We start from the raw sequence: 23,985 nt of genomic DNA on the forward strand, positions 1-23,985 counted from the left end.
ATGGTGGTTCTCTTTTATGTGAAATAGTGAGTCCACGATTCGAGGGCCAAGCAGGAAGTAAGAAAACTGCTCTGAACCTTCCCATCGTGGGCAGACCTGAGGTAGGCTTCGCAGCTTGCCCTGGTCACCCGAGAAAAGTCACACGAACCAGATCTCCCCAGCACAGAGTAGGGAAACATGAGCTTTGGAGTGTCCTTTTAAGTTGTTGGGAAGGGGGTGTGGCCGAGGACACTGGGAGGCAGCAGCGGGACGAAAGGGGAGTGGCCCGGGGGCGTGGCCGTAGCGACTGGAATGTTGTTGGGTCCTCGCACCGCATAGTAAGGAGGGGCCACTCCCCTTTTCTCCGAGAGGGCCAATTGGAGCGCCGGAGCGGTTTCAAGTCTCCCCTGCCAGCCTGCCCGCCCGCCACCCCACCCCCCTCGGGGAGTCGCTTTTTCTGTAACGAAATAGCTAAGCTCCGGGTGTTCCGCAGCCCTGGCTGCTCATTGACAGAGGGTCCCGGGGCCTACGACGGTGCTCCGCAACGCGAGGCGCCAGTGGGCCGTGGAGAGGCCGAGTCCCGAGCCGGGAGGCGCGCGGGGGTGGGCGCTGCAGCCGCGGGTTGTTTATCTGGAGTACGGAGGGGAGGGGGGAGCCTGGAAACCGCCCCGTGTCCCATTTCCTCCTCTTGTTTTCGCTCCGGATTCTCCATGTTGGACCCAAACTGAGGAGCCCGGAGCTGCCGCCGGGGGATCGGGGCCAGGGGCACCCGGGGAAGCTGCTGCCCGGGCCGCCCGCTCTCCGTACAGGCCGCCTCCCTTCCTGGGCCAGGGAGGGAACCAAGAGCAGGGATTGTGAACAGCTGTGGGGAGTCCGAGTCTCGCGAGCAGGAGCCGGAGCGGGCCCCCGCCCAGGCCCCCCAGCCCAGCCCAGCCTGCGCGCTCGCCCGTCCTCCCGCCCAGCCAGCCCGGGCCCGCGGGATTGTTAGATGGAACACGGCTCCATCATCACCCAGGCGCGGAGGGAAGACGCCCTGGTGCTTACCAAGCAAGGTAGGGGCAAGCAACTTCCCAAAACTTTGCGTCGCCCCCGATCGGGAAGGGGGCTAACGCAGCCCCGAAGCCGAGTCCCGGCCCCCGACCCACCAGGCTCAGAGCTGGCGATTCCAACCGGACCCCGGAGTCCATCCGCCCCCGCATCCGGGTGCATACTCAGACCCCCGTGGGGGTTGCGCGGGCCCCGGACTCCGGGCGCCCGAGAGGGAGGGGCGTCATCTGCGCAGCTGTCACTCCGTCCTGCACCCCCTCCCCCCCGGGAAAAGACTGAGGGGTAGCCCTGGAAGCACCAGTCCACCCGTGTCCGTCCCCTCCTGAGTTGGGGGGTGGGTCGTCACTTTTCCGCGCTACAACGCACGCTGCCCTAAGACCGAGGAGAGATGAGTGGCGAAGGGGACAGAGGGGTCCCGAGCTGGAATGGAGCCGGGACTGGAGTCCAGCACTTCCCAGGGCACCCCCCCTTAGTCCCAGGTCGCCCCAAACTGCGGGCGGTGTCGGCGTCCGGCGAGACTTGGGACCAAGTTCACAGCTCGGAGGCGGGGGAGGCTGCGGCCGCGATGGGGGAGGGGCCGAGCCCTGGTGGACCTGACTCGGCTGCCAGCGGCCCTGCGCTGGGCCCGGGACCTTGGCGGCGCGGGGCTCTCGTATGGCCGCCTCCCGCCGCTTTCGCAGAGCAAACCAGCCCGACCCCGAGGCCCGGCCTGAGCCCCTCCCCGCCCCGATGCACTTCCCTGGGGCCGTCTCTGCACACAGAGCCGCGTTTGTTTAGCCCGGGAGCGGTGTCCCTGGTTACATAATCGCCGATGGCATCAGACCCAGCGTGTTTCTGAATCGCGCAGCGAAAAAGAGCGAGTTCTCTGTGGGCAGCGGCTCGCGGCCCCCGCCTTCCAGAGGGTCAAGTGGAGATGCGAGGGGGGCTAGTAGGCGGCCCTTTCTGGGGTGGGCTTGGGGACCGGACGGGGATGAGGCCGAGGCCTCTGCCGGGGTAGGGGAAAGGTTAGGACCCGAGGGTGGGATCTTTCTTGAGTTTGGTCGTGGTGGAGGCCCCGAAACTCTTTCCCCCTCCCCCCCACGTTCTTCTTCGGGCCTTGAGGAATGTGTCTAAAAGAGAACAGAATTTCCGCGGGGTGTAAGGACTAGCGTCATTTTTTTCTGGAGAACTTCCCGGACTGAGGCCACCTGGCCCTGTGCTGGGGAGAGCACGCTCTTGGGACCAAATTCGGAACTACTGCCCTTCTTTGGACCTCACCCCCGCCTCAGAACGAGGCGTAAAGGGCTAGTGCTGCAGTGTAACAATACACGGAGGCCTAGAGTCTGATGGGGGGCCAGCTGCGGGGTCTCTGTGTTGTCCCTAATCCCCTTATTTGGTAATACTAGTTAGCAGATCACTTATTCGTGGGGTTCAGGGCCCCAAGGAGCTCCCCCAACTTGCCTCGGGGCAAAGAACCTGGGCTGGTGGTGTCAGCCTTTCCCAAATTCTTCTCGTGGGGGACTTCCCCTGTCACTAGTTGTTCTTTCAGTGACCCTCTCCTGAGAAAGGGACAACCTTGCCTACTCGGATCGCAGCCCCTCCAAAGTCCCTGCCTCCCTGCCCCCCCCCCCCCCCCCCCCCCCCCGGCTGCATCACTAACCAATCTGTGTGGCCGAGGCTGCAACTTCTCCCTTCTGCTGGCTGCTCAGCTGTGCTGAGGGCAGAAGAAGGGAGGTGAGGCTCTGTGTGTTGATAACTACACTCTCTTTTCCCACCTCACCCCAGGAAAGGACTCCAGGAGCTAGCCAGAGCTAAAGAAATTTGGGTGTGGAAGGATTCCAGAGACTGGAGTGTTGATGAGAAGGGAAAGACCAACCCGGTGCTTCCCCAATCATGTCCTCCCTTCCAAAGGGGCTCGGGAGGGTGCCTTCCCGGTGAGGACACCACACCAGGAGTGAGGGAAAACTGGGCTGCTGAAGGGACATCTTACAAATCAGAGCTTGAGGGTTCGTCAGGACGCATAGCAGGGAAGAGAATAGATGGCAGCAGCAAGCAAAGCAGCTGGCTTCCTGGCAGTGTTTAGTTGTTGATGCTGGTTGGATTTTCTTGGAGTTACGTTTTTCATTTCCTTTTTTTGTGTGCTTGCCCTTCCGACTTATCCCTGGAGGAATCTGAATTCTTAAGCTAGCAGCCATGGGTCTCTCCCCCCCCCCCCCCCATGTAATTCGATTGCATTCCAGAGAAGGCATACTTTCTTCCTGGGCTGCTTGGGCAACCAGCAAGCCCACCTTCTGAGTCCCTCATCATTTACAAACAAATCTTGCATACTTTATTTTTTAAAGTGGAGATAGGGAGCAAATGATTTAATTAGCTACTTTAGGAACTTCTTGCTCCTCCATAGCACCTCATCTCTAGGTTCTTCCTTCCTTTGGAAAAAGGGGAAGTGTAAGGCAATTTATTAATAAACTTCCATGAAAAAAAAAAGTTGCTCCTAGCTCGGTTTTTAGTGAAATTGAAGTCATTTCAGGGTTGTGTTTTTTTAAATTTGCATGTATGTTTGTTTTAGCACTCAGAGCTTCAGGGTTGGTGGTGTGTTGATGATTCAAAAGGAATTACAGTAGGGAAGTAGAGGAAAGTTGCTGAAAGCACAGATGATAACAGGGCTGAGAGTTGGATCCTCTCCCCAGATAGACGGGTGAAATGGCTTCCTGGTACAGCAAGGTCAGGGTTGTGTGTAATATTCAAAGTAAAAAAGAAGCTAGTACCAGTTTGGCCAGAGAATGGCCGTTTATTGCAGCCCCATATGAGGGTGTCACCCCATTGCTGGGAGGTTGTACCGTGGGTTTTGAGGTTAGGTGGGGAAGTCAAGGGAACAGGCACCCCCTAGAACCTCCCAGTGTGAAATGAGAGGGTGGAGGCAGCCTCTTCCAAGGCTCAGAGTGACCCACATGCCCTTTGGGGGAGTCAGGACCTAGGGGACCTTTTTTGTTTTCCGTGAGACCCAATGTCCCTTCTTTCAGGAAGAGGGCGATGATGATGCCTGGGGTTGTCTCCTCAGCTGTGCAACTGAACAGGTTCCTGTAGCTGACCATCCCTGAGAATTAGGGTGGTGGCACGTTTTTCTGGCTTCTGCTTTCTCCCCGTGAGGGAGAAATTCTGCCTTATTCTGTCATGGAAAAGTCCAAGCACCTTTCACTGTAGTTGTACCTAGGCCCATAACTTGAAAAGCTCCGGCTGAGGTTTTGTTTTTTGGTTTTTTAAGATTTTATTTATTTTTAGGGAGTGGGGGAAAGGGACGGAGAGAGAGGGAGAGAAACATCAATGTGTGAGAGATGCATCCATTGGTTGCCTCTCACACACCCCCAACTGGGGACCTGGCCCCAAAACCCAGGCGTGTGCCCCAACTGGGAATCATATCCACTGAGCCACACCAGCCAGGGCTTAGGTTGAGTCTTGCTGGGACTTTCTTCCTTAACTCGCTCTCGAGGGTCAAGGGTACCTGTTTGTAGCTTGCTCCTCCAGCCCCACTGGTTCCCTTCCCTCCCCCCCCCCCCCCCCAGTGACTCTTGGCCTCTTTGTGGCTGCTGAGGCTCACTTCTTTGGAGTTCCCCCTCCCCCTACCTTGGAGTGGGTAGTGGCTTGTGGGGTGACTTGAGCTTGTGTTTGCTCATGGGAGGACTGCTAACTCAGCAGTGAAGTTCGAAATGCCTAACTAACATGCTGGGGCGGGGAGTTTGCAGTTCTGCTGCCGAGTTTGACTTGCAAAGCCCGTGTTGCTGTGCCATCCCCCAGTCAGGACACCGGGAGAGGGGCATCCCAACACAAACAAATGAGTAAAATTTAAAAGAATATTTTTTTAAAAAAGTAAATACTGTATTAGTCACATTTCTAGGCGAGGGGAATTGATGCTCTCAGCCATTCTGTGGAGAATTTTTTAATAGAAGTGTTTGCAACAAAGTTTGGGAAAGAAAAGGATATATTTATATATAAGTATGTACGTAACTACATATTCTCTTTCTCCTCAAGTGTCTTCCTGCTAGTTTTGGGTAATTGGGGGTCTTTCTGTTATTGCCATTTCAGGATGGGTAGTGGTGGGAGGGGGGAGGGGGAGGCAAGGTCAGTGAAGTGTTCATTGTTACTTCAAAGAATTCATTCATGAGCAAAATCGGTTGCTTGAGGCTTGCTTGGGTGCAGATCCTTTCTGTCCCTGTTCACAATGAGACTTGACACCTCACTTCAGTGTTCCGAGTGACCTATCTGTGAAATAGGAACATTGATACCGACACGTCTATAATGCCTGGTACTTAGGGGGTGATTGATAATAAAGTCTTTTTTTACACAGCCAGACCACTGCTGCGGTCCCTCCTCCCCCTCCTCCGTTCCCCCAGGACACAGTGCAAACAGCACACAGTCATGTGGGTTTTATTGTTAGAGACAGGTGGCCAGGGGTCAGAGGGGACACTAATGTGAAGGCTTGGGCCTTCTGGAAGGGTCAACCTCACGGTCTTGCTACAAAGACCCCTTCTTTGTGCCAGTGTGTCTTGGGGTGGGATTTTATCTGTACTAATGCAAGTAGCATGTGCCTTGGGGCTTTTGCAGGTCTGCCTGGCACCTGGGCAGGGGAGAGGCCAGGAAGCCCTGCACCTACTGTGAAGAGTGCCTGAGGTCTAAACCCCCTGAACAGTTGCTCGGCCTCTCGGAAATGACTGTGATGAGGATCTGAGGCGACTGTGGGCTGCATTCTCTTACCTTCTGTACTTGCTTTGAGAATTAATGAACCCAGTGAGATTTCACATTTCTTTTAGGGAATTCTAGTAACGAGAAAAAAATAAATGGGTTTTGAAGAGAAATAGATGTTTTAAGCTATGTCTTTGTTGCTGTGGTTTTGGGGTACAACATTAAGAAAGCATGAAAAGCAGCAAAAAAACCTGTTTTCACCCTGTCTCAGGCCAGCCAGCTCGAGCAGCACAGAATTAACTCACTAGTCTTAGGGACATGGGGTTGGGTGTGGCCCTGACAGGATTCTCTCCCTCCTTGGAAATGGGGGAATAGTTCCCAACTGGGATGCAGATGATCTCATTAACGGGCACATATTATGAAGGAACTAGTAGAAATCAAAGTGGAGAGGTTGATTAGGAACTAACTGGAAGCCTCTGGACCAGAGGCCAACTAGCAGAATTTCTTTGTCCAGCAGAGTGCCTGGCCCTTCAGGTCTGAGTGGTCTGTGCTACAGAATGGGAACTCTGTAGCAAGCATGCAAGCCTTTCTCTGGGTAGGAGGTGACAACTGTCCTGTTTCATTCATCAGCCTTGATTGAACCTAATCTCTGAGTGGACCTCCTGACATTTCCTTTCCCTTCCCAGTACTTCTAGTCCTCCCTGTCCCCACGTCAGACTTCACTCTTACTCTCTTTATATTCTATACCTTCTTTTATCTCCTGCACTGTTCTCAGGAAGCAAGTGTGGCCCCAGCCCCAGTGACAGTCAAGCAGATTTAATGGAAAAGCTCAAATCGCATAACGGAAGCCTGCAGAAGCTCCTTCTCAAAATGGTGGATCCCAGCTCTTCTGTTTCCCCAGTAGAGTGGGGAAACTAGGGCCTTTCCTTCCCAGGAACAGTGACCTGCAGGAAGAGGCATCAGGCTTGGGGTCTTTTGATTCAATGACAGAATAGAGCAAGTGCCCCTAGAAAGGAAAACCAGATCCTGGGGCACAAGTCTTCTGAAACCCAGCAGAGACGCTGAGCCAGTGAGATATGGCGGGAGAAACGGCTGAGGAGACTCTGGCTCTGTCACCCTCCGGTCCTGGAAGGGTTAGTCAGAAACCGCTGGTAACCTTTAGACATCAGGTCTCAGCCAGGGACACACATCAGATTCTCCTGTGACACTTACTAAAAATACAGACCCCACCTGGGTCCTACTGAATCAGCACGAGCAGGTGGGCCAGGCTTGCGCATGTTCCAAATGCTCCCTGTGATTCTGACAGGTGTCCCTGGAGAAGAGCCAGCTAAGCACAGCAGTGGCCCCAACTGCCCATTTATCCCTGAGCAGGAAGAGTCCCCTGGAGGAACCCAGTTTTGCTATTTGTTAAAGATCCTGTGGCTTCTAAAAGTAACTTCTAAAATTTTCTCAGTATGAATGAACGGAGCAATGACCCTTGCTTGCCCAGTGATAACCACAGACAGTATTTATGGAGCACTTCCCATGGGCCAGGCAGTGTTCCTAACATTAAATGCCTTTGAGTTCAAGCTTCGGGTAAGCTGAAGCCACCTGGAAAGGAATCTGGAAGTGTGGACCTTTCCCGATTGGCCTGTGAGGAAAGCGCACTGGAGAAAGGTTGTGCCTTAGGCAAGACCACAGAGCTGCTGGGGAGGCTGAAATGGGGCCGAAGCTGTGTGTCCCAGCTTCTAACACAGTGCTGTCCAGGTGGGCACACCTATGCTAGTTGATTGGTCCCAGGTGACTCTGAGGGCTGTGGGAGAAGCAGGTCAGTGTCCCTAGAGATGGAACAGACTCCCTGGCAGCATTTCCTGGCTGACTCCTTCCAGTCCTCCTGCAGAGGCCAGCCACAAGAGGAAGGAATTGGTTGGCCAACCCCAGTGAGTTTGCTCATGTTTGTGTGTGTGAGAGAGAGACTGTGATTGGTTTGGTGGAGTCCCGGAAAGGCTGTTTCCCGGGGTTGGCCTTGCCATTACCTCTGTGTGACCTCTGGAATGAGAAGAAATCTCTATGGTCTCTTTCCATACGCTCATTTTGAGATTGAGACTGAGATAAGGATATGAAAGTTCTTTGTACTTACTGACTAGTAGCTGACTCTTAAGAGAGTTTACTAAGGCCAGGATGCATCCTGAGCTCCTTGTCAGCTTCACTGCTCTGTGAAATAGGTAATGTTAGTTTTCCTGTTTTACAGATGAAGAAACTGAGGCCCAAGGCCACACACCTTATACGAGACAGAGCCAGGATTTAAAGCCAAGTTCATGGTAACTTGTGTAATCTCTTGTTCACTGGTCAGAGGAGAGATGGTTGAGAGTCCCTTGCTTTGTCCTGTGCCTTCCTTCCTGTCTCTCTCCATCTCTCTCTCACGCACATGTCACCTAAAGCAGGCTTCCATAGCTGGATGGGAAAGAGGCACTAGATTCTTCGCTAGATTCTTCCGTCTTTCACCAAATTCAAGCATTCCAGGAACTGAGCAGAGAGCCAAGGCAGGGGCTGAAACAGCTGCCCAGAGGGTGTTTGTGTCCTGCTTGGCAGGTTTCTCTTAGGCTCCCAGCCTCCCACAAGGGCCTGCCTAGCACCTCCTTAAGTGGGGCGGGCAGAGAGAGACTCAGGATGGGCCAGTACGGCTTCCAGTCCTCTACAATGATATCTCTGCCCTACTGGCTCTCCATGGGGCAGAGCCTCCTGTTGGGGCAGGGGCAGGATCCAGCCCTTTGGATATTCCTGGGTGGTGCCTCAGGTCAGTCCTGCTGCTGCAGTGGGCCATCAGATCACTGCCTGACACCCAAGAGCCCTCTGGCGTGGGGCGGGGTGCTGAGGCTCCTGCTGACGGAGCTGTAAGGAAATGGCTACATCTCTGATCCAGGACCTGTTGCTGCTTCTGGGAACCTCACCCTAACCCTGGCGTGTTTTTAAAATGTGTGAGAGCCGCCCGGGAGGGTGTTTCGGCAATTACTTTCAAAGGCTGATTCTGAAATTGATAAGACTATCTTGGTCATATTTTAAGAGTTGTCAGGAATCCCTGCTCCCAAAACTGAACCCTTCTTGAGGAAAGGTCCTTAAAGTTGAGGCTGTATGTTAAGATCAGTGATTAGATTGCTAATGTGGCAGGGAAAAGGCAGGAGGCAAGGTACCCAGTGACCTGTGACCTCTATCTACCCTTACCCAGAGGTGGCATTACAGACCCAGGACTGAAAGTTCTCCCTTAGAGATGCAGGGAACCCTCCTGCCAGGGGAAGAAGACTAATGGAGACATAAAGGCCACGCCATTCTTGCTCTCTTGCTGTCTTTGTGCATGTGGCTTACCATGGTGTACTTAAATGCAGTCCTTTCTTTTTCCCAAATAAATACTTCTGGAGGGGGAAAAAGTCCATGCCGTCATATACATAGCTGTTCTTTGGAACTTGGGAAACTGTTGCTGAGCTGGGTGAGGCCCTGCCCGCCTTGTTAATCCAAAAAGAACAGTGTCAGCATTTGGGCATTGTAGAAACTGGTACACCCTCCCCATCATTTCCAGGCTTTTCTGTGTGTGGGATGTCTAGGCATCTCTCACCCTCCTGTTCCCTGCCGACTCACCTGCTGGTCCAAGAGCCCTTCCGTCCACCTGGCACTTTCAGGCCTGTCCTTAGCCAAGGCACAGATGCCCCTTGCTGGGGACCTGGGAGGAATCCTCTCCATGGGGAGCCCCAATCAGATGTGTCTTGGCTGCAGGGCCCAGGCAGCTGGCCAAGAAGGGCCGGAAATGCTCCAAATACTCTCCCTCTTCCAATAGCTAAGGGGAGGGAGGGCCCCTCAGAGAGGCCATTTTATAGTGATAGCCAGACTAAATCCGTTGCTGTGGGGGTATGGGAGGTGGTGGGGAAGAAAGTACTGAGGGATGAACCGAGAAAGCATCCTTCTACGTGAATGGGCTTGTTAAAATCCAGTAGCCTAAGAGCTTGCCTTGTCCTGAATCCCAGGCAGATGTGTAAGGAGTTCCTTTGCTGGGACACGAAGCTGTGTTGTTGGCAACAGTGGTATCTGAACCTGACCTTCAGAAGAAGTTAAAAATAGTGTTGTCCTGGCAAAGCCAGTTTGTGTGTGTGCGTGTGCGTGCGCACGCGCGTGCGATTACATGAGCAAGCTTCTTAAGAGGCAGGGGCAAATAATGTTCCCATCTGGTGTTTCTTGGAGGCAGTGGTGGTAGACACAAGGGGAGAGGGCTTTGTTTATCTCGAGTGAAACAGCCTCTCGCCTGCTTTCCTGTTATTTGCAGAATACCAGCTCAGGAGTCGCAAGCTGGAGAACAACTTTTGTAGTGGGTTTGGGAAAAGGTATAGAGGCTGTTTTGACTTTTTGGTCATGAACTATGATCAGAGTTCCTCTGTCACCTTTCATTATCTTTCTTGAGCTTCAACCACATGCTGGAGGTGGAAGGCCTATTCTTTTGTAACTGACCTCCTGGAATGAGGCCCACGGAGTTGCCAGGTAGTGGTCATCTCCCTTTGGTAATTAAAATGAGCACAACATTTAGCTTTAGTTTGTATAGCACAGCACTGTGCAGACGGTAAGTGTTTGGTTTTTATCGTTTCAGTCAGGAATGAGGTCTTGCTGCTGTCCCAGTTACCGGGCGAGGAAACCCAAAGGTGCTCTGCGGCGGAGTCAGTTACTGGCAGAGCATGGACCCCATCCCAGGTGATCCTCAGCATGGGGGATACCACCAAGTCCCCCCTTTTTTCACACCCTGCTTCAGTAGGAAGCCTTGCAATAGTGAGCTGGAATGGTAGCCTGGCTTCTCTGCTCTCCATCACCTGCACATTTTCTTCTTAAAGTCAGAGCTCCCCCATTAGCTCTGTGCTGGTCCAATCCAACATCCATCCCTAAGCCAGGTGTTCGGAGCCGAGAGAGCAGATGCATGCCAGCAGCTAGGCAGAAGGGGAAGGCTGGGTGTCCTCAAAGCAGGTAACAGGGATGAAGGAGGGAGAGCAACTCGTTATGGGGCTACATGGCACCCCCTGGAATTCTGTCCTCCCTCAGGGAAATCGTGTGCAGTGAAATCCTCATGGGCCTGAAATCTTGTGCCCTTCTGGGGAGGGGGGCCAGTGCCCTTTCCTATCATACATGGAGGGGTGGGGGTGGCCTGCACCTGGCTGTCAGGGACACAATGCTGAGTGCTGGCTGAAGGGAGCCTTTGAGATGCTCTTTGACACAAGTTCCAGATCCCACTCTGGTGTGTGTTCCCCTCACCCTTAAACACGCTGAACAAAGCAGGTCTTGGACCAAGGTTCCTGGCTCCAGCTCCTCTCCCTCCCAGTCCCCCATTGTCCTCTTGATCTCCCAGAGGTAACTGCCAGGGAGAGCAGGTGCAGGGCTGGGGCGTGGGTGATGTGAGCCCTGGAATGGGATCCCAGAGCCTTGTGCTGTTTTACCCCTTGCACCTTTCATGGCGTGCCTGCGAGGACAGCAAAGAAGGGGAGATGGACTGGTCCCATACCGGCCCAGCCTGGAGAGGAACAGAGCAAACATTCTAAGAGACCTTGAGAGTGCTCCACCACCTCCCAGTTGTTGCAACAGTAAACACGCAGGGTGCCCCTGAGCTGTTGGCCTTAGGTTCAAGGAGACCTGCGTTCAGATCCTGACTCTGCTATCCTACTACCTGTGTAACCTTAAGCAGGTTACTTAACCTCTCTCTGCTTCAGTTTTCCTTCTAGAAAATGGACAATTAGTGCCTATAGATGGGATTTTAGTGAGGACAAAATGAGGTGATGATGTCAAGTGTCTTAATGCCGGTCAGGCAGTTGTAGGTGCCCAGTAAACGTGACCAAGGCCCAGAAAGACTCTATGGCTGGCCTCAGGTGCCCAGCTCCTTCAGGGTCCACCTTCCTGTTCTCACACACTGGCACCTTTTCTGCGTTGAACTCTTCTGGGCTGTTGCAAACCAGTGAAGATTTCTGTAAGTCCTGGCTCTCTAGAAGTGACAGGCCCTGAGGCCCCTGGAGGCATCCCCTCAGCCAAAGTTACTGAGCACCTGCTACACAGAGAGCTGGAGGGTGATGAATGTGTCGGCGGAGGCCATCGCAGGCCCCGCCAGGAGGCAGCCATGTTTAGGCTGAAGAGGCCCAGGTGGATTCTCAGTGGCAGCGTTTGTACAGGTAAGGAGTACAGACAGACAGCCTGCAGAAGGATTGGAGGAAGTGGGGTCCTAAGGGGGGAAAGGATAATGACCTTGCTGTGACGGGTCTGGGGTGCCCTCCCTGGGCGCCTCAGCTCTTGCTTTGCTCTGAGCACCTGACCCCAAGGTTAAGGCATTTGTGGTCTCTGAGGCCCAGGGTCTGCCTGGTCACATTGTGTTTTTGAGAAGACCCTCATCCCCTACAGAGCCCAAACCAAGCTGAGCGGCCCCCAGCCCCACCCTACCAAGCTCCCCTAAGACTGAAGCCCTTCTGTTGTTGGGCCTCCTGCAGTGGACACCAGCAAGGCCTCTCTGTGGCCCCAGCCAGCTGCCCCTTTCACCTCCTCGCCTCTCAGGATTACTCAGCCTTCACAGCGTCTGTCACTAAGACACCGAGTGCGTTCTTGATGGCCTCTCTTCAGGAAAGGATCGGGTTTGTGTGGCCTTTTAAGAAAGGCTCATTTGCGCGGGTTAAGCCTCTGATTGTGGTTCTGCGTGAAGAAACCATAAACCAAAGAAAGAGCGATGGTTCAGCTTTGGTCTTGGAGCTTTGTGTCAGCGTCTGCTTGAATCCCTGGACTTGGAATTGAATGTGGGTCATACAAGCAGGTGGAGGAGCTGTCTTTTCTCCCTTGTTTCTGCATAGATTATTATGAACAGGAAAAATTAAAGGAATCTCTCATCCTTTAAGTGCTGGGCTCTAAAGTTTGTCTCCGTGATACAGGGACCTTGCAGCAAGGTCCCCAATGTATTTTCTTTCTTCCTGACAGAAATCCCCAGTCCCTGGAAATACTGGTTCTTCCAGGGCCAAGAACTCTATGGTGATATCCAGGCTTTTAGGGTAATTGCTGGGGAGGAGGCCTGATCATTTTCCAAAAGGTTTCATAGAAGTTTCAAGAGATCTGGCCTAACCCAGGGAGAGGAGAGACCAAGAGCTTTAGGGAACCCACTTACTGGCCAGGAGCACCCTCCCTGCACCTGCAGGGGTCCCTCCGCCTTTCTGCTGACTCAGGGCTAAGCTGGCAGTCCTGGGGTCCTGCTGATTGCCACTGGACTGACTGAAAGCAGCCATTTCGCTCTTCTTGGTCCTGGGGAACAGAGTACGGTTTTCTCCCCTCCTCTCCAGGGGCACAGGCAGCCCAATTACTGGTGTTAAATGGCCCTTCCAGCACCATGTCTGCAAGGGCCACCTTGGTGGTGTGGTACATGCTGTGAGGACTTGGCGGGCGAAGCTCCTGGGTGACCCCCACCACATTGCCTTCCCCTTCCCTTCTTACAGGGAGCAACGCAGGACAAGTTGTCTTCAGTGCCGTTCTGTTTGCCTCTTTTCCTCCACGAAGATACCGGCATTTCCAGCATTTATTTTCCTGCACAGTGTGCTTGAAAGTGAAATGGGCTAGGTTTAATCCTCAGGCCCAACTCCCACAACCTCCCACAGGCCTGGGGAGGGAGACGTGTGGCTGAGGACCATTCCGGCAGTGGTTGTGTGGCGCCACCTCCTGCCCAGAGGACCTATAGTGTCTTCCAACTTTTGCTCTCAACAGTTGCCAGAACAGTTTGTGTAAAAACCAAAAGGGACTTGAAAAAGATGCTATACTCTGAAGTCATTTCTGGTTCATCCTTTTATGCCCATAGCTTTTTGTATCAGCTTGGCCTTTCTAGTGCTGCCTTGCCAAGCCTAATTTTAAAATAGCTTTGTATTTCCAAGACCCGAATCTATCAAGGCAGTACTAAGCAGCTGCAGTCTGGAGTCGGAGACATCAGGCTAGAACCCGGCATTGGATGTGTGTGTCCCAACGGATTAACCTGTCTCTGGTTTAAAATTAGGGGAGGGGAGTGTAAAGGAAAATGTCTGGAGTGTGGAAGGAAACAAGGGTATGAACAAAGTATTAGCTTTTTCCTTGGGACTGTGGCTCTTCTGTCCTCTAGTCTGCTGGGTCTAGTCTGGGCTCAGTTCTGCCTCCATTGACCCAGCATCTAGGCACACCAACCTTGGACAGAACTACAGCTCCACTGACTTGAAGGGAAGGGGTCTAGTTGCTCTCTTGTTTAGAATGGGTAGCCTGTGGGAACGGGTACTAGTCAGGGAGGATGTGTGTCTTTGTGAATTAACTTTGAAGGTACCCCCAGTGTGCTACCAGAGTAGGGGGACACCTGGTTTCTGTACTTAGTGCCATCTCTGAGTGCCCACCCTCCGTATAATGAGCAGATTTTCTGCAGCTCGTTTCTCAAACCAGGAAGTGGGGGTTCCTGCTGGTTTTGCTCTAAAGAAAAGGTGTCGGAGTAAATATGGACAGTTCCCTGTGGACTGTATTTGGTCGTTGGCAAGGCACATACTGTGTGCCCTGGTGGAGCTTACAGACCAGAGAGGGTACAGCTCCAGTGTTGAGGGGAGGCTCCTCTGGACAGAGATGCTCTATAATTAACGCTTTGTCGTTCCTTCTGCTCTAGGCCTGGTCTCCAAGACCTCTCTTAAAAAGCCTCGCGGACGTAACATCTTCAAGGCCCTTTTCTGCTGTTTTCGCACCCAGCATGTTGGCCAGTCTAGCCCCTCCACTGAGCTCTCCGCGTACAAGGAGGAAGCCAACACCATTGCTAAGGTAACTGGGTCGGGGCGGTGTGACTCTGTGCGGCCTGCTAGTGGAGTCCATGGACCCACAGCAAGTGGGCAAGCAGCCTCGCGTGAGGTCACCAAGATCTTTGGCTCAGAAGAGGCCCTTCCTCTGATGGGACCCATAGTTGGTTCACCTTCTTTCTCTTCCCAATTTGTGAAGTGGACCACCCAGATGGCCCTGTCACTTCTGGGGGCTCCTGCAGTCCAGATCCTTCTAGGTCCCAGAAACTGTGCGAGGTGCTTTGCATATGATCCATGTGGCAGCCCTGCAGGGAGACTCAGAGCTTCCCACTCACAGATGTGGAGACTGAGTCCCTAAAGAGTGGTAGTGTCGGGGTTCCAGCTCAGATCGCTCTGGCTGTAAGTCCTGTGTCTCTGGTTCACTATGCAAGGCTACCTTCTGAGTTACTTGACTTTCAGGGAACCAAAGAAATGAAATTCTTCCACGTTCTTGGTAACTCCTTCCAGCACTCTCCTGTGTACCTGTGAGAGACATTTGGGAACACATGGGTGTCTTTGATCCTCACGTGGCCAGTAAATATGTCTAGAATTTCAAAGGTAGGGACAGCCCTGACCAAAAATCCTTGTGACCCCAGTGCCGCTGGTACTTCTTTCTGAAACACCAAGGTCTGACTGCCCTTCCTCTCTCTCAAAACCAGGCTGACGATGTGTGCGTCAGTGACAGTCACTCTGTTATCCAGTAGCGCGACGTGACAGTGTTAGTAAACAATTGGTTTTTACAAAGAGTTCGTAATAACATGAAAAAGTATTGAGTTGAAAAAGCAGAGTGCTAAATTATAGCATGGGGGGAAATGCTAAAACAAACTTGAAGGAAACACGCTGAAACGCCAAATTAAGTTTTTCTAAAGTGCTAGGATTTTAATTTTTCTTCAAGGTTTCCACACACTACTTTTTACAACCATAACATTTTTATTACTAGCAAAAGGTGGGGAAGCCATTCTGATCTCTCGCACCCCACCTCCCCGCCCACTTTGGGGCCCACAGTGTGGGTCCGTGTTGGCCTGCTTCTGTTTTGTAGGGGCTCAGTCGCCCTCTCCCCAGGAGCTTCCCCGAGAAGGGCATAGGAAACACATGTTCTGAAGGAGGAGTCTGGGCTCCGGGACTAAGCAAGAGGCTAGCCCACCACAGTGAGGGTTCTGGCTTTGGTTCTGCCTCTTACACAGATGTCGCTGCATCAGTCTCTTGAGTCCCCTCCCTGTTCTCACTTGGTGCAGCTGAGAGGCAGTGGCAGCTAAGAGCAGGGACACTGTCTTCCACCCTTCATCAGGGTTAGTTTGGAAAGGAAGTTCTGGCTTTTTCTGCCCAGATCTTAAGAAAAGTCAATTTGATCATGTCAGTACCTTCCAGCGGGGCTGGGATCTTGGGGAGAAAATTACCCTCCAGGCCTGAGGCAGAAGCAGTGAGCTTTAGATGGGTTGGGGAGGGCGTTGGTAGGTTGGCACTGACCACCTCCTTTCCTCCCGCAGTCTGATCTGCTCCAGTGTCTCCAGTACCAGTTTTATCAGGTATGTGAATCTGACCCAGTTCATACTTAGAAGCCCAAGACCCCGTGATCCCTGCTGACCCCATGGGGTGGCGCCCTCATTCCTCTATGTCTGGCTGGCCACCTCCATGTCCGGGGGGCCATTCTTTCCAGATATTTGCTGAGGGCCCATTATGTACAGCACAGTAGGTTTGGCGTGGGGGACAGCTGGTGTCCATCCCACACCAGCCCTGGCCTCCATCTCCGATGTCCAGGTCACTTTATAGTCCAGTGGGAGGCTGAGGCCAAGGGGACACCTTTGTCTCTTCCTTCTCTACCTCTTGGAGTTCAAGGGGCATCTCTCCTGGGTCGAAGTTGGGGGTCTTTTTTTCTCTTCAGTGACTCAAGTCTCCCCTGAGTTCTGCTGAAGGGAACAACTGGGCTTTCTTGGTGGCAGATCTCAGCATCCTGGCTCTGGTTTTAGATCCCGGGGACCTGCCTGCTCCCAGAGGTGACAGAGGAAGATCAAGGAAGGATCTGCGTGGTCATTGACCTGGATGAAACCCTTGTGCATAGCTCTTTTAAGGTAACTTGGCATCTGGACCCTTCTTTACCCATCTCGGGCTGTCCTGTGAACCTGGCTAAGGTAGCCTGCAATTGGTGATGGGAGGGTGATCAGGACGGGGCGGGCCGGGCCTCTAGCATTTTGACCACACCGGCATCACAAATACAGAGATTATACCAGCGAATGTTGGGTGGGACCCCTTGTGCCCCCAGTCACTGCCGCCACTGCCCCGCCAGTCATGTAGCACAGAGTACCAGGGCAGGTGCAAAAGGGGTCGGATCAGCCATGGACTTTGCCCCTGTCTGTTGTACCAAAAACTTTGGTAACTCAAGAAGGCCCTGAAACTAACTCTGCTCTGGTAGAATTTCGGAGGAGGGTGGAAGTAGGAAAGACCAGAGGAGGTATTGCATCCTGTGCTGGGGTGAGAACCACTTGGTGGACTGGCAGGAGGAGCTTCCTGGAGTCTCTTAGATCTGTTTTTCCCCTCCTGGGTGACAGTGCAGTGGCTGTTGTCTCCTCACCCCACTGACCTCACTCACTTTTCTCTTTCCAGCCAATCAATAATGCTGACTTCGTAGTGCCTGTAGAGATCGAGGGGACCACTCACCAGGTGAGCTGCCCGCCAGGCCACACCCAGTCCAGGGGGTGCAGGAGCCTCCGTGCTTCTCAGGGCTCCTGTTCCATCACTTGATCCCTTTCTGTGACCTCAGCCTCTACCTTTGTATCGGTGCCTTTACCACCCTTTCTCATCTTTAAAAAAAACAGCCCCTCATCCGCCACTAGCTGTCACCTTTTTTCTCTTGGAAGCCAAGCTGTTTGAAATTAAATGTTATGTAGTCAGCGTTGGTAGGTGTCATTTATTATCACCCCTTCCCCCAGTGTGACCAGTAAGCACTGTTGTGTGATTGACCACATTTTCTCTAATCCTGATAGTTGGTTCTCTACTCCTTGTGCCCAGCCTCTCCATCCAGCAAGGGACTTCAGTCTTTCCCAGCCAGGCATATCCTCCATCGAGCTTTCTCCAGCTCCCCTCCCCTTGGGTCCCTACACTGTATTCTTTCCACATTAAGTGCTCAGTATGCATCTGTCAAAGTAAAGAGCACTTGAATCTAAATACGATCAGGCTCTGGCCCTGCATAACCTGCTCAGTCCAGGGTTCAGGGATCAGGTGGTATCAATAGTGGAAAACCACTTACTGAGAACACTTGCCCACAAGGCCTGACAGCTGGCCTGAGAGGCAGGGACCATCGGGAACAGTGCCCTGGTAGCCCTGATACTTGCTTGCGTGGCCTGGTTACATGTCAGTTACTTGTAGAGGAATGGTGTTTGGGGCTTCTGCGGGTTGTCGTCACTGTCCTGTGTCCATCAGAGTCCATCTTCACCAGCGCCACCCCGCTCCCAACAGCCAGCCCCTGCTCAGAGCCAGGTTTAGCCCGTGGGCTGCCTCCCGGCCTCTGCCCGGCAGCCCCGTACAATCTAGTTGAGGGTGTAGAGATGTGCAAAACCCACAGGGAAAAGATGAAGGCATGATTTCAAACAGTCAACTATATACTGAACTGCTAGTTAAGAAGGAGAGGCATGAATAATGACGAATGAAGATGGCGACCTGCAGAAGGCAGGTTTTCAGCAGAGTGGTAAGGGCATGCTGAGCTTAATGAAGAGCCAGGAAGAGGGAAGAACTTGCTGAAAGTTAAAGAAATGGCAGATGATAGGGAGCCAAGTTGTGGCTACCTGGGGCAGAGGATTCCTGCTGCAGAGCTGAGAGGGAAAGCCGTGGCAGGGCCATGCTCTTTGAGCAGGGAGTAACGTAGATGAAAGGGCCTTTGAGGGAATGGTGCTAGCTGCCCTGTGGAGGCTGGGCGAGAGGGAAGTAGCCTGGAGGCAGAGAAGCAGTAGTGTGCAGGTGGTTGAGGGACATGTAGCCCATGGATCTTTTGGGCCAAAATGTGCAAGATCGTGAAAGGTGGACGTGAGTGTTAGGGTTGCCTGTCAGGAGCAAGCACAAAATCGGCGGGGACGTTAGAGCAGGACACTGCAGAGTGTCTGGTCTGTGGTCGTCGAGGGGGAAAGTCACTTCTCCCTGGTGCATTTCAGAGGAGCTGTGTGAGGGCATGAGGTTTCAGGAAGTATCTGCGACCTCACCCAGTGGTGACCTGGACAGACTTTCCTGCCAGAGCCGGGGACAGGAAACTCCCACGGAGGCTGTGGCTGGATTCAAGTAATCCAGGATAGGCTATTTCCATCTGTGAGGCCTATTCTTGATTACTTGTTTCTGGAGGCAGCTGATGGTTCGCCGTCGGAAACAGAGCGGAGTGGGCTCCAGGACATAGGTGCACACACTTCTTCCTAAGCTGAGTCGAGGCTGGGACCGCCGAGCCAGAAGCAGCCTGGTGAGGGGGTGATGATAGTCTGCGGGGCAGAAGGCTTCCAGCCAGGCAGCCCCGCAGGCTGCCGTTTGGGTGTCTGAACAGAGTATGGTCTGAAACTACTTGATGCCTTTTGTGTAATGATGACACTGACTGATGCTGTGAGGCTTTGCCCTCATCGGGTTGCCTCCAACAAGCCTCTCTGCTTTTCCTCAGGTGTATGTGCTCAAGAGGCCTTATGTGGATGAGTTCTTGAGACGGATGGGGGAACTCTTTGAGTGTGTTCTCTTCACTGCCAGCCTGGCCAAGGTACCTGGGACAGGAGGGGAGAGAAGAACTGGGAGCAGGTGCGGCAGCTAAGGTGTGGTCCAGCAGCCCCTTGCTGGTCCCCAGATTGCCATTGGGGAACCAGGACCACATCCAAACAAAAGTGTCTTCTCTCCTCCCAGTATGCTGACCCCGTGACAGATCTGCTGGATAGGTGTGGGGTGTTCCGGGCCCGCCTATTCCGTGAGTCCTGCGTGTTCCACCAGGGCTGCTATGTCAAGGACCTCAGCCGCCTGGGAAGGGACCTGAGAAAAACCCTCATCCTGGACAACTCTCCTGCTTCTTACATCTTCCACCCGGAGAATGCGGTGAGTGGGTCCAGACATGCCCACTGTGCAGGGACTGGGAGAGGCCCTGTCCTGTGTGGGAGAGGCAGTGGGCAGCGGACCTTCGACATTACCAGAAAAGCGCACCACCCCAGGTGGACCCTGCCGGCCTCCGGGGGCTCTGGGGCAAGGGAGGAAAGAGAGTAGCATTTGGGAGATTGATGCTGCCTTTTTCCTGCCCCAGGTGCCTGTGCAGTCTTGGTTTGATGACATGGCAGACACCGAGTTGCTGAACCTGATCCCAATCTTTGAGGAGCTGAGCGGAGCAGAGGATGTCTACACCAGCCTTGGACAGCTGCGGGCCCCTTAGTGTTCCCAGCTTCCAAGCAACGGTCATCCCAGTAGGGGACTTTCCTACACTGTGCCTTTATGATCAGCCTGACAGATGGAGCGGAAGCTGGAGCATCTCACCAAAAGGGGCCTGGAAATAGAAGTGATGGGAAAGAACTTTAGGACAGGTTAGATGCCGAGTGGGCCAATGTCAGACCAGTGATACCCCAAGCTGCCTACTCCCTGAGTTGGGTTTCCCGGATATGCGAGAGAGAGTATTGCCTTGAACTCTATTCAAGTATGTAAGTGTTTCAGGTGGGGGGGAAAGCTGAGAGATCGAGACTCTCCCCAAGTTAGTGCGTCTCCTCTCCAGTCACCGAGAGCCACTGTGCTCTGTAGGGATGTTGATTCTTCCAGGCTCCATCGCCAAACCCGTGGCCTTCCCTCAGTGTTGTAAGGCTTGTGCCAAGGAGAAAGGGAGGGTCAGAGGCTGCTTTGGGTGCCCCAGGCACACTCCCTTTTGAAATCTCTCTCCAGCCAGCTGCTGCAGATAGACAGCAGTTCTGGAGGACGAAAGCTTGTTTCCGGAACCAGTAGCCCCAGTGGCCATCAAATCCTGCAGCCTAAGGGCTGCACTTGCCCCCAGCCGAGTGCCTGGCCTGGGCCTTTCTTTGTCTCCCCAAGGCTTGGGTGCTGGGCCTGCCTTCTTCACTACCTAGCCATAATTCTCGAACCCATGGGGGAGGAGGTCTCCCTGCCATGGAAGAGGGCAGATAACTGATTTCCGTTCTTTTGACTCTGTTTTAAAATTCCCTTCCTAAACATGGAGTGTTGGGCCTGTTTTGTTTCTGATGAAGCTGCAGTCCTGGCTTGAGGTGAATGTGTGTGGCGCTGGGGATGTAGGGGAAAGGGAAATCCCCAAAGCCATGAATGTGTGTGTCCCCTTAGCTTGTATGTAAATCAGCTGAGCTTGGGACTATCTGTGAGTCCGCTCTTCAGGGATTCTCTGCTGGTGCTGGTGCAAGGACTTTGTTCCAAAGTCCAGGAAGGGCGCTCCCTCTCTGCCCTTCCTATTTCTTGGGCAGAGCTCTTTCCTCTTGTGTCTTCCCCTGGGACCTAGCCTGTGCACAGCTCTCTGCTCCCTCTTCATCTTTTCTGGCTGTTGCTCTTTCTCTCTGGGGCCTCAGAGGCACTCCTGCGTTTCCTGGGCTGAGGGCGAGTGGGTGTTCTTGGCATTATGTGGCCAGCCTACGCACAGGCCTCCTGCTTCTGGTAACAGGTCTGATGAGCCCTTCACACACCTGCTCTTTGTGTGTCTCTTGCTTTCAAAGTTTCTTAATAATGAATGCTTTAAAAATGAGTCACAGAATGGAAGTTTCCCCAGGATAAAAAACAAAAGGGGAAGTGCTGCTGTGATTGGGAGCACAAGGGGCCCCCAAGAGGTGGCCCCACTTCAGCATCACTGCCTTAATTGTGGCCTCTCCCAGGGCTGGGTGGGGTTCTCTCCTTTCTTTGCTCCCTCCCTTTGGGGCAGGAGAGGGTTCCAGTCAGTACCTCTGTTTCCCCTAGGGGCAGGTGTTACAAAGCATTTGTACATTGTTTCAGGTGGGAGGACACCTCCCCCTCGGCCCTGGTATCTATCCATTGCCCTCTTCAGTCTCCACACACTAGGTCCAGCCTGAAGAACTAAGCTGTTTGGCGAAAGCCAGTTGGGGGAGCAGCAGCTTGGTGTTTTGATTTGGTAGCTGGCTGACTAGAGTTTTTCTCTTAACATCATGGTGCCATCTCTCTGCTTTGTCCAAGATTGTAAGGCTTTCTGTTTGCCTTTGGTGTCACAGAAATGGAACAGAGTCCCCAAAGCCCATGTGTTCATTCCCCCCCCCCATCCCCCGCATCATTCCCCAGTTCCCATGGGGTGGTCCCGCAGGTGGAGAGGGCTCTGGTGCTAGCTCGGAACGACAGCTCCTGCAGGAAATGGAGGCTTCTTATTCTACGACCCAGGTCTAGGCCTCCATCCTAATATTGCTGGAGGGGCCTCTCCTTCAGGACCTCCCTACCCTTAAGATTCGTTTAGCTCTTGGGTCAAATCCACCATCTGGACCCAGCCAAGGTTTTCTGACTAAGCAATAAGAGGCTCTCAACTGGTCTAGTCCCAAGGACCCTGTCTGCCCTCCTTTGGGTCTCCCGTGTTCCTCCCAGTGAAGGAAGAACCTGTGCCAGCCCCTTTCCTGTCAGGCTTGTCCACGTGTGGCCCATGACCAGAGCCCAGGATAGCCTGGGTAGTGTCCCTGCATCTTCTGCATGAAGCCCCTGCTCCACAGGCCTCACTCCTTTCAGAATTCCGCCTGCCCACCTGCAGTTCCCCAACAGACACGCCGTTTCCACTTCCCCAGAGAAGCAGCAAGGCCACATGCTCTTCACAGGGTCCATCCATGGGGACCAGAGCCGGCCTCATCTGCTGTCTGGTTCCAGTCTCACTGTACATCAGGGGTGGGTGAAGATGCTCCTAGGAGGGGCTGGGCGAGACCGAGTTGTGGAGAAGGGAGAGATGGGGAGGGCGCCAGTCACCTCAGGATTTGCTCTAGGGTTTCTCACCAGCCCTTTCTGTTTGAGGCCGGTCTTTTCGGGGGGCAATCGGCCATCATGCTTGGTCAGCACCAATTCAAGCCATGCCAGGAATCTGCCCACCTGCCAGGTTCAGTTCCTTAATGTGCCTCTTCAGGGACACGGTGTGTCTCTCTGATTGGGCTTCTAAATCAAAAGCCTGATGTTCGTTTCCCTCTCATAGGGGGAGCTTTGGACACAGGACCAGTTTGGAAAGGGTCGGATAAGAGTTTTCACTCTGCACATTGTAGAGGGGACACTCTGCAGGCCCATGGGTCCCTAACCATATAGAGTTTGAATTCATTTGCCTTCAGTTAACCTGGGACCTTCTCTTTAGTTCCCTCCTGCCTCCCAAAGATTTTGACCATTTTGTAAGTGTATAAACTGACCTCTGTTAACAGTGGCCCACAAGCTCCTTTGTGCTAAAAACCATGGGAAATTAATGACATCTAGTCCCTGGGACATGGATGCCATTCTATTCTGCTACCCCTGCCCTATGCCTGAGGCCTCGTCCAGTAGGGCAGCCCCCACCCCCCACCCCAGGCTGTCCTCCGTCCCATGTCCCAGCCAGGCAAGTGTCTGAGAAAGGTAAGCCTGTTCTCCCCCTCACAGGAAACTGTGTCTTCAGTTGGTTACTTCACCACTGTTGTACGTCAGTCACTTTGTAAAATGGGGCTTAATTTTAGTTCCCCTGTTTTTAACAACAAATATTTTTATTCGAACGGGAGGGAAGGCAGAGGTCTGGCCTGCTACCCCATTCCTTTAACATAGGGCCTGCCCCTGGAGCAGACCCTCTCCTGACCCCATGAGCTTCTTCGCTTGCAGTTACCCCAAGTGTGACACCTTCCATGTCAGTGTCTCTGGCCCTTTCAAGAAGCCATTTGGAGGGTGGGGGTTTGCTTCCCACTGTGACTGGGCTATGGGATTCTGACTACCTTGCTTACAGATTCATGGTTTGATAAATTTGTTATATTCATAAACTTGAAATGTGGGATGCCATTAAGTGTTTATATTTTTGGAGTATTTGTATTACTGACAATTAATAAAAGCGGGTTTAAAAAACCCATCCAGGAATGGGCGCTGCCTCCTGACCCTGCTGTTCATTTGGGCACTTACTGGGCACACAATTCACCCCTCACAACCCCTTCTTTCATGGCGGAGCTGGAGTACCATGGCGGGGAGACCAGCTGCGGACTCAGCACTGGGCCGCTGTTCAAGGTTAAAGAAGTCGGGCTGCATTAGCTCCTCCCTGGCCCCCAATGGAACTAACTCCATTGCCATCCAGGTGCTTAATAAGCATATGCTTTGTGTTCTATTGATGTCTGAGGATGACCCAGCAGCCCCAGAGGACTTGGAGTCTTCATTCTTCTGTGCCCTTCACTGATGTTCCCAAACCAGGATCCCCAAAACACGGAACCTAGGATGGTTCTTGGCACACAGTAGGCACTCAAATATTGATTAATGTCTACCCCAAGGAGCAGAACAGGATGAGGTAACATGTTCCTGGCCCCTCTCTTAGACATCCCCTTCCTCTGAGAAAGTGCCCAGAAGCTTCTGGAGG

The 23,985-nt window shown here is 53.1% G+C and overlaps 1 protein-coding gene across 2 annotated transcripts; it reads left to right on the forward strand.

Moving 5' to 3' along the window:
- The first annotated feature begins 455 nt into the window (after positions 1-455).
- CTDSP2 (CTD small phosphatase 2) lies at positions 456-23,502 on the forward strand. 2 transcript variants are annotated; one of them, XM_024576239.4, is made up of 8 exons: positions 456-1,031; positions 14,321-14,469; positions 15,971-16,009; positions 16,451-16,552; positions 17,085-17,141; positions 19,114-19,206; positions 19,347-19,532; positions 19,735-23,502. In XM_024576239.4, the coding sequence occupies exons 1-8, from the start codon at positions 968-970 to the stop codon at positions 19,858-19,860; spliced, it is 816 nt and encodes a 271-aa protein (XP_024432007.1). In that variant the 5' UTR covers positions 456-967; the 3' UTR covers positions 19,861-23,502. The 2 variants fall into 2 exon arrangements, with proteins under 2 accessions (XP_024432007.1, XP_045040592.1); XM_045184657.2 differs by lacking the exon at positions 456-1,031 and adding an exon at positions 10,362-10,392.
- The last annotated feature ends 483 nt before the right edge of the window (positions 23,503-23,985 follow it).

Source organism: Desmodus rotundus, chromosome 3 (assembly GCF_022682495.2).
Source record: "Desmodus rotundus isolate HL8 chromosome 3, HLdesRot8A.1, whole genome shotgun sequence".
Taxonomy (NCBI): Eukaryota; Metazoa; Chordata; class Mammalia; order Chiroptera; family Phyllostomidae; genus Desmodus; species Desmodus rotundus.

What these genes read in the sequence shown, in the direction of transcription:
- CTDSP2 (XM_024576239.4), top strand. Translation starts at nt 968, where the DNA reads ATGGAACACGGCTCCATCATCACCCAGGCGCGGAGGGAAGACGCCCTG. An exon ending in CCTGGTGCTTACCAAGCAAG is followed by an intron (nt 1,032 to 14,320) that starts GTAGGGGCAAGC and finishes CTTCTGCTCTAG; the next exon opens with GCCTGGTCTCCAAGACCTCT. An exon ending in AAGCCAACACCATTGCTAAG is followed by an intron (nt 14,470 to 15,970) that starts GTAACTGGGTCG and finishes TTCCTCCCGCAG; the next exon opens with TCTGATCTGCTCCAGTGTCT.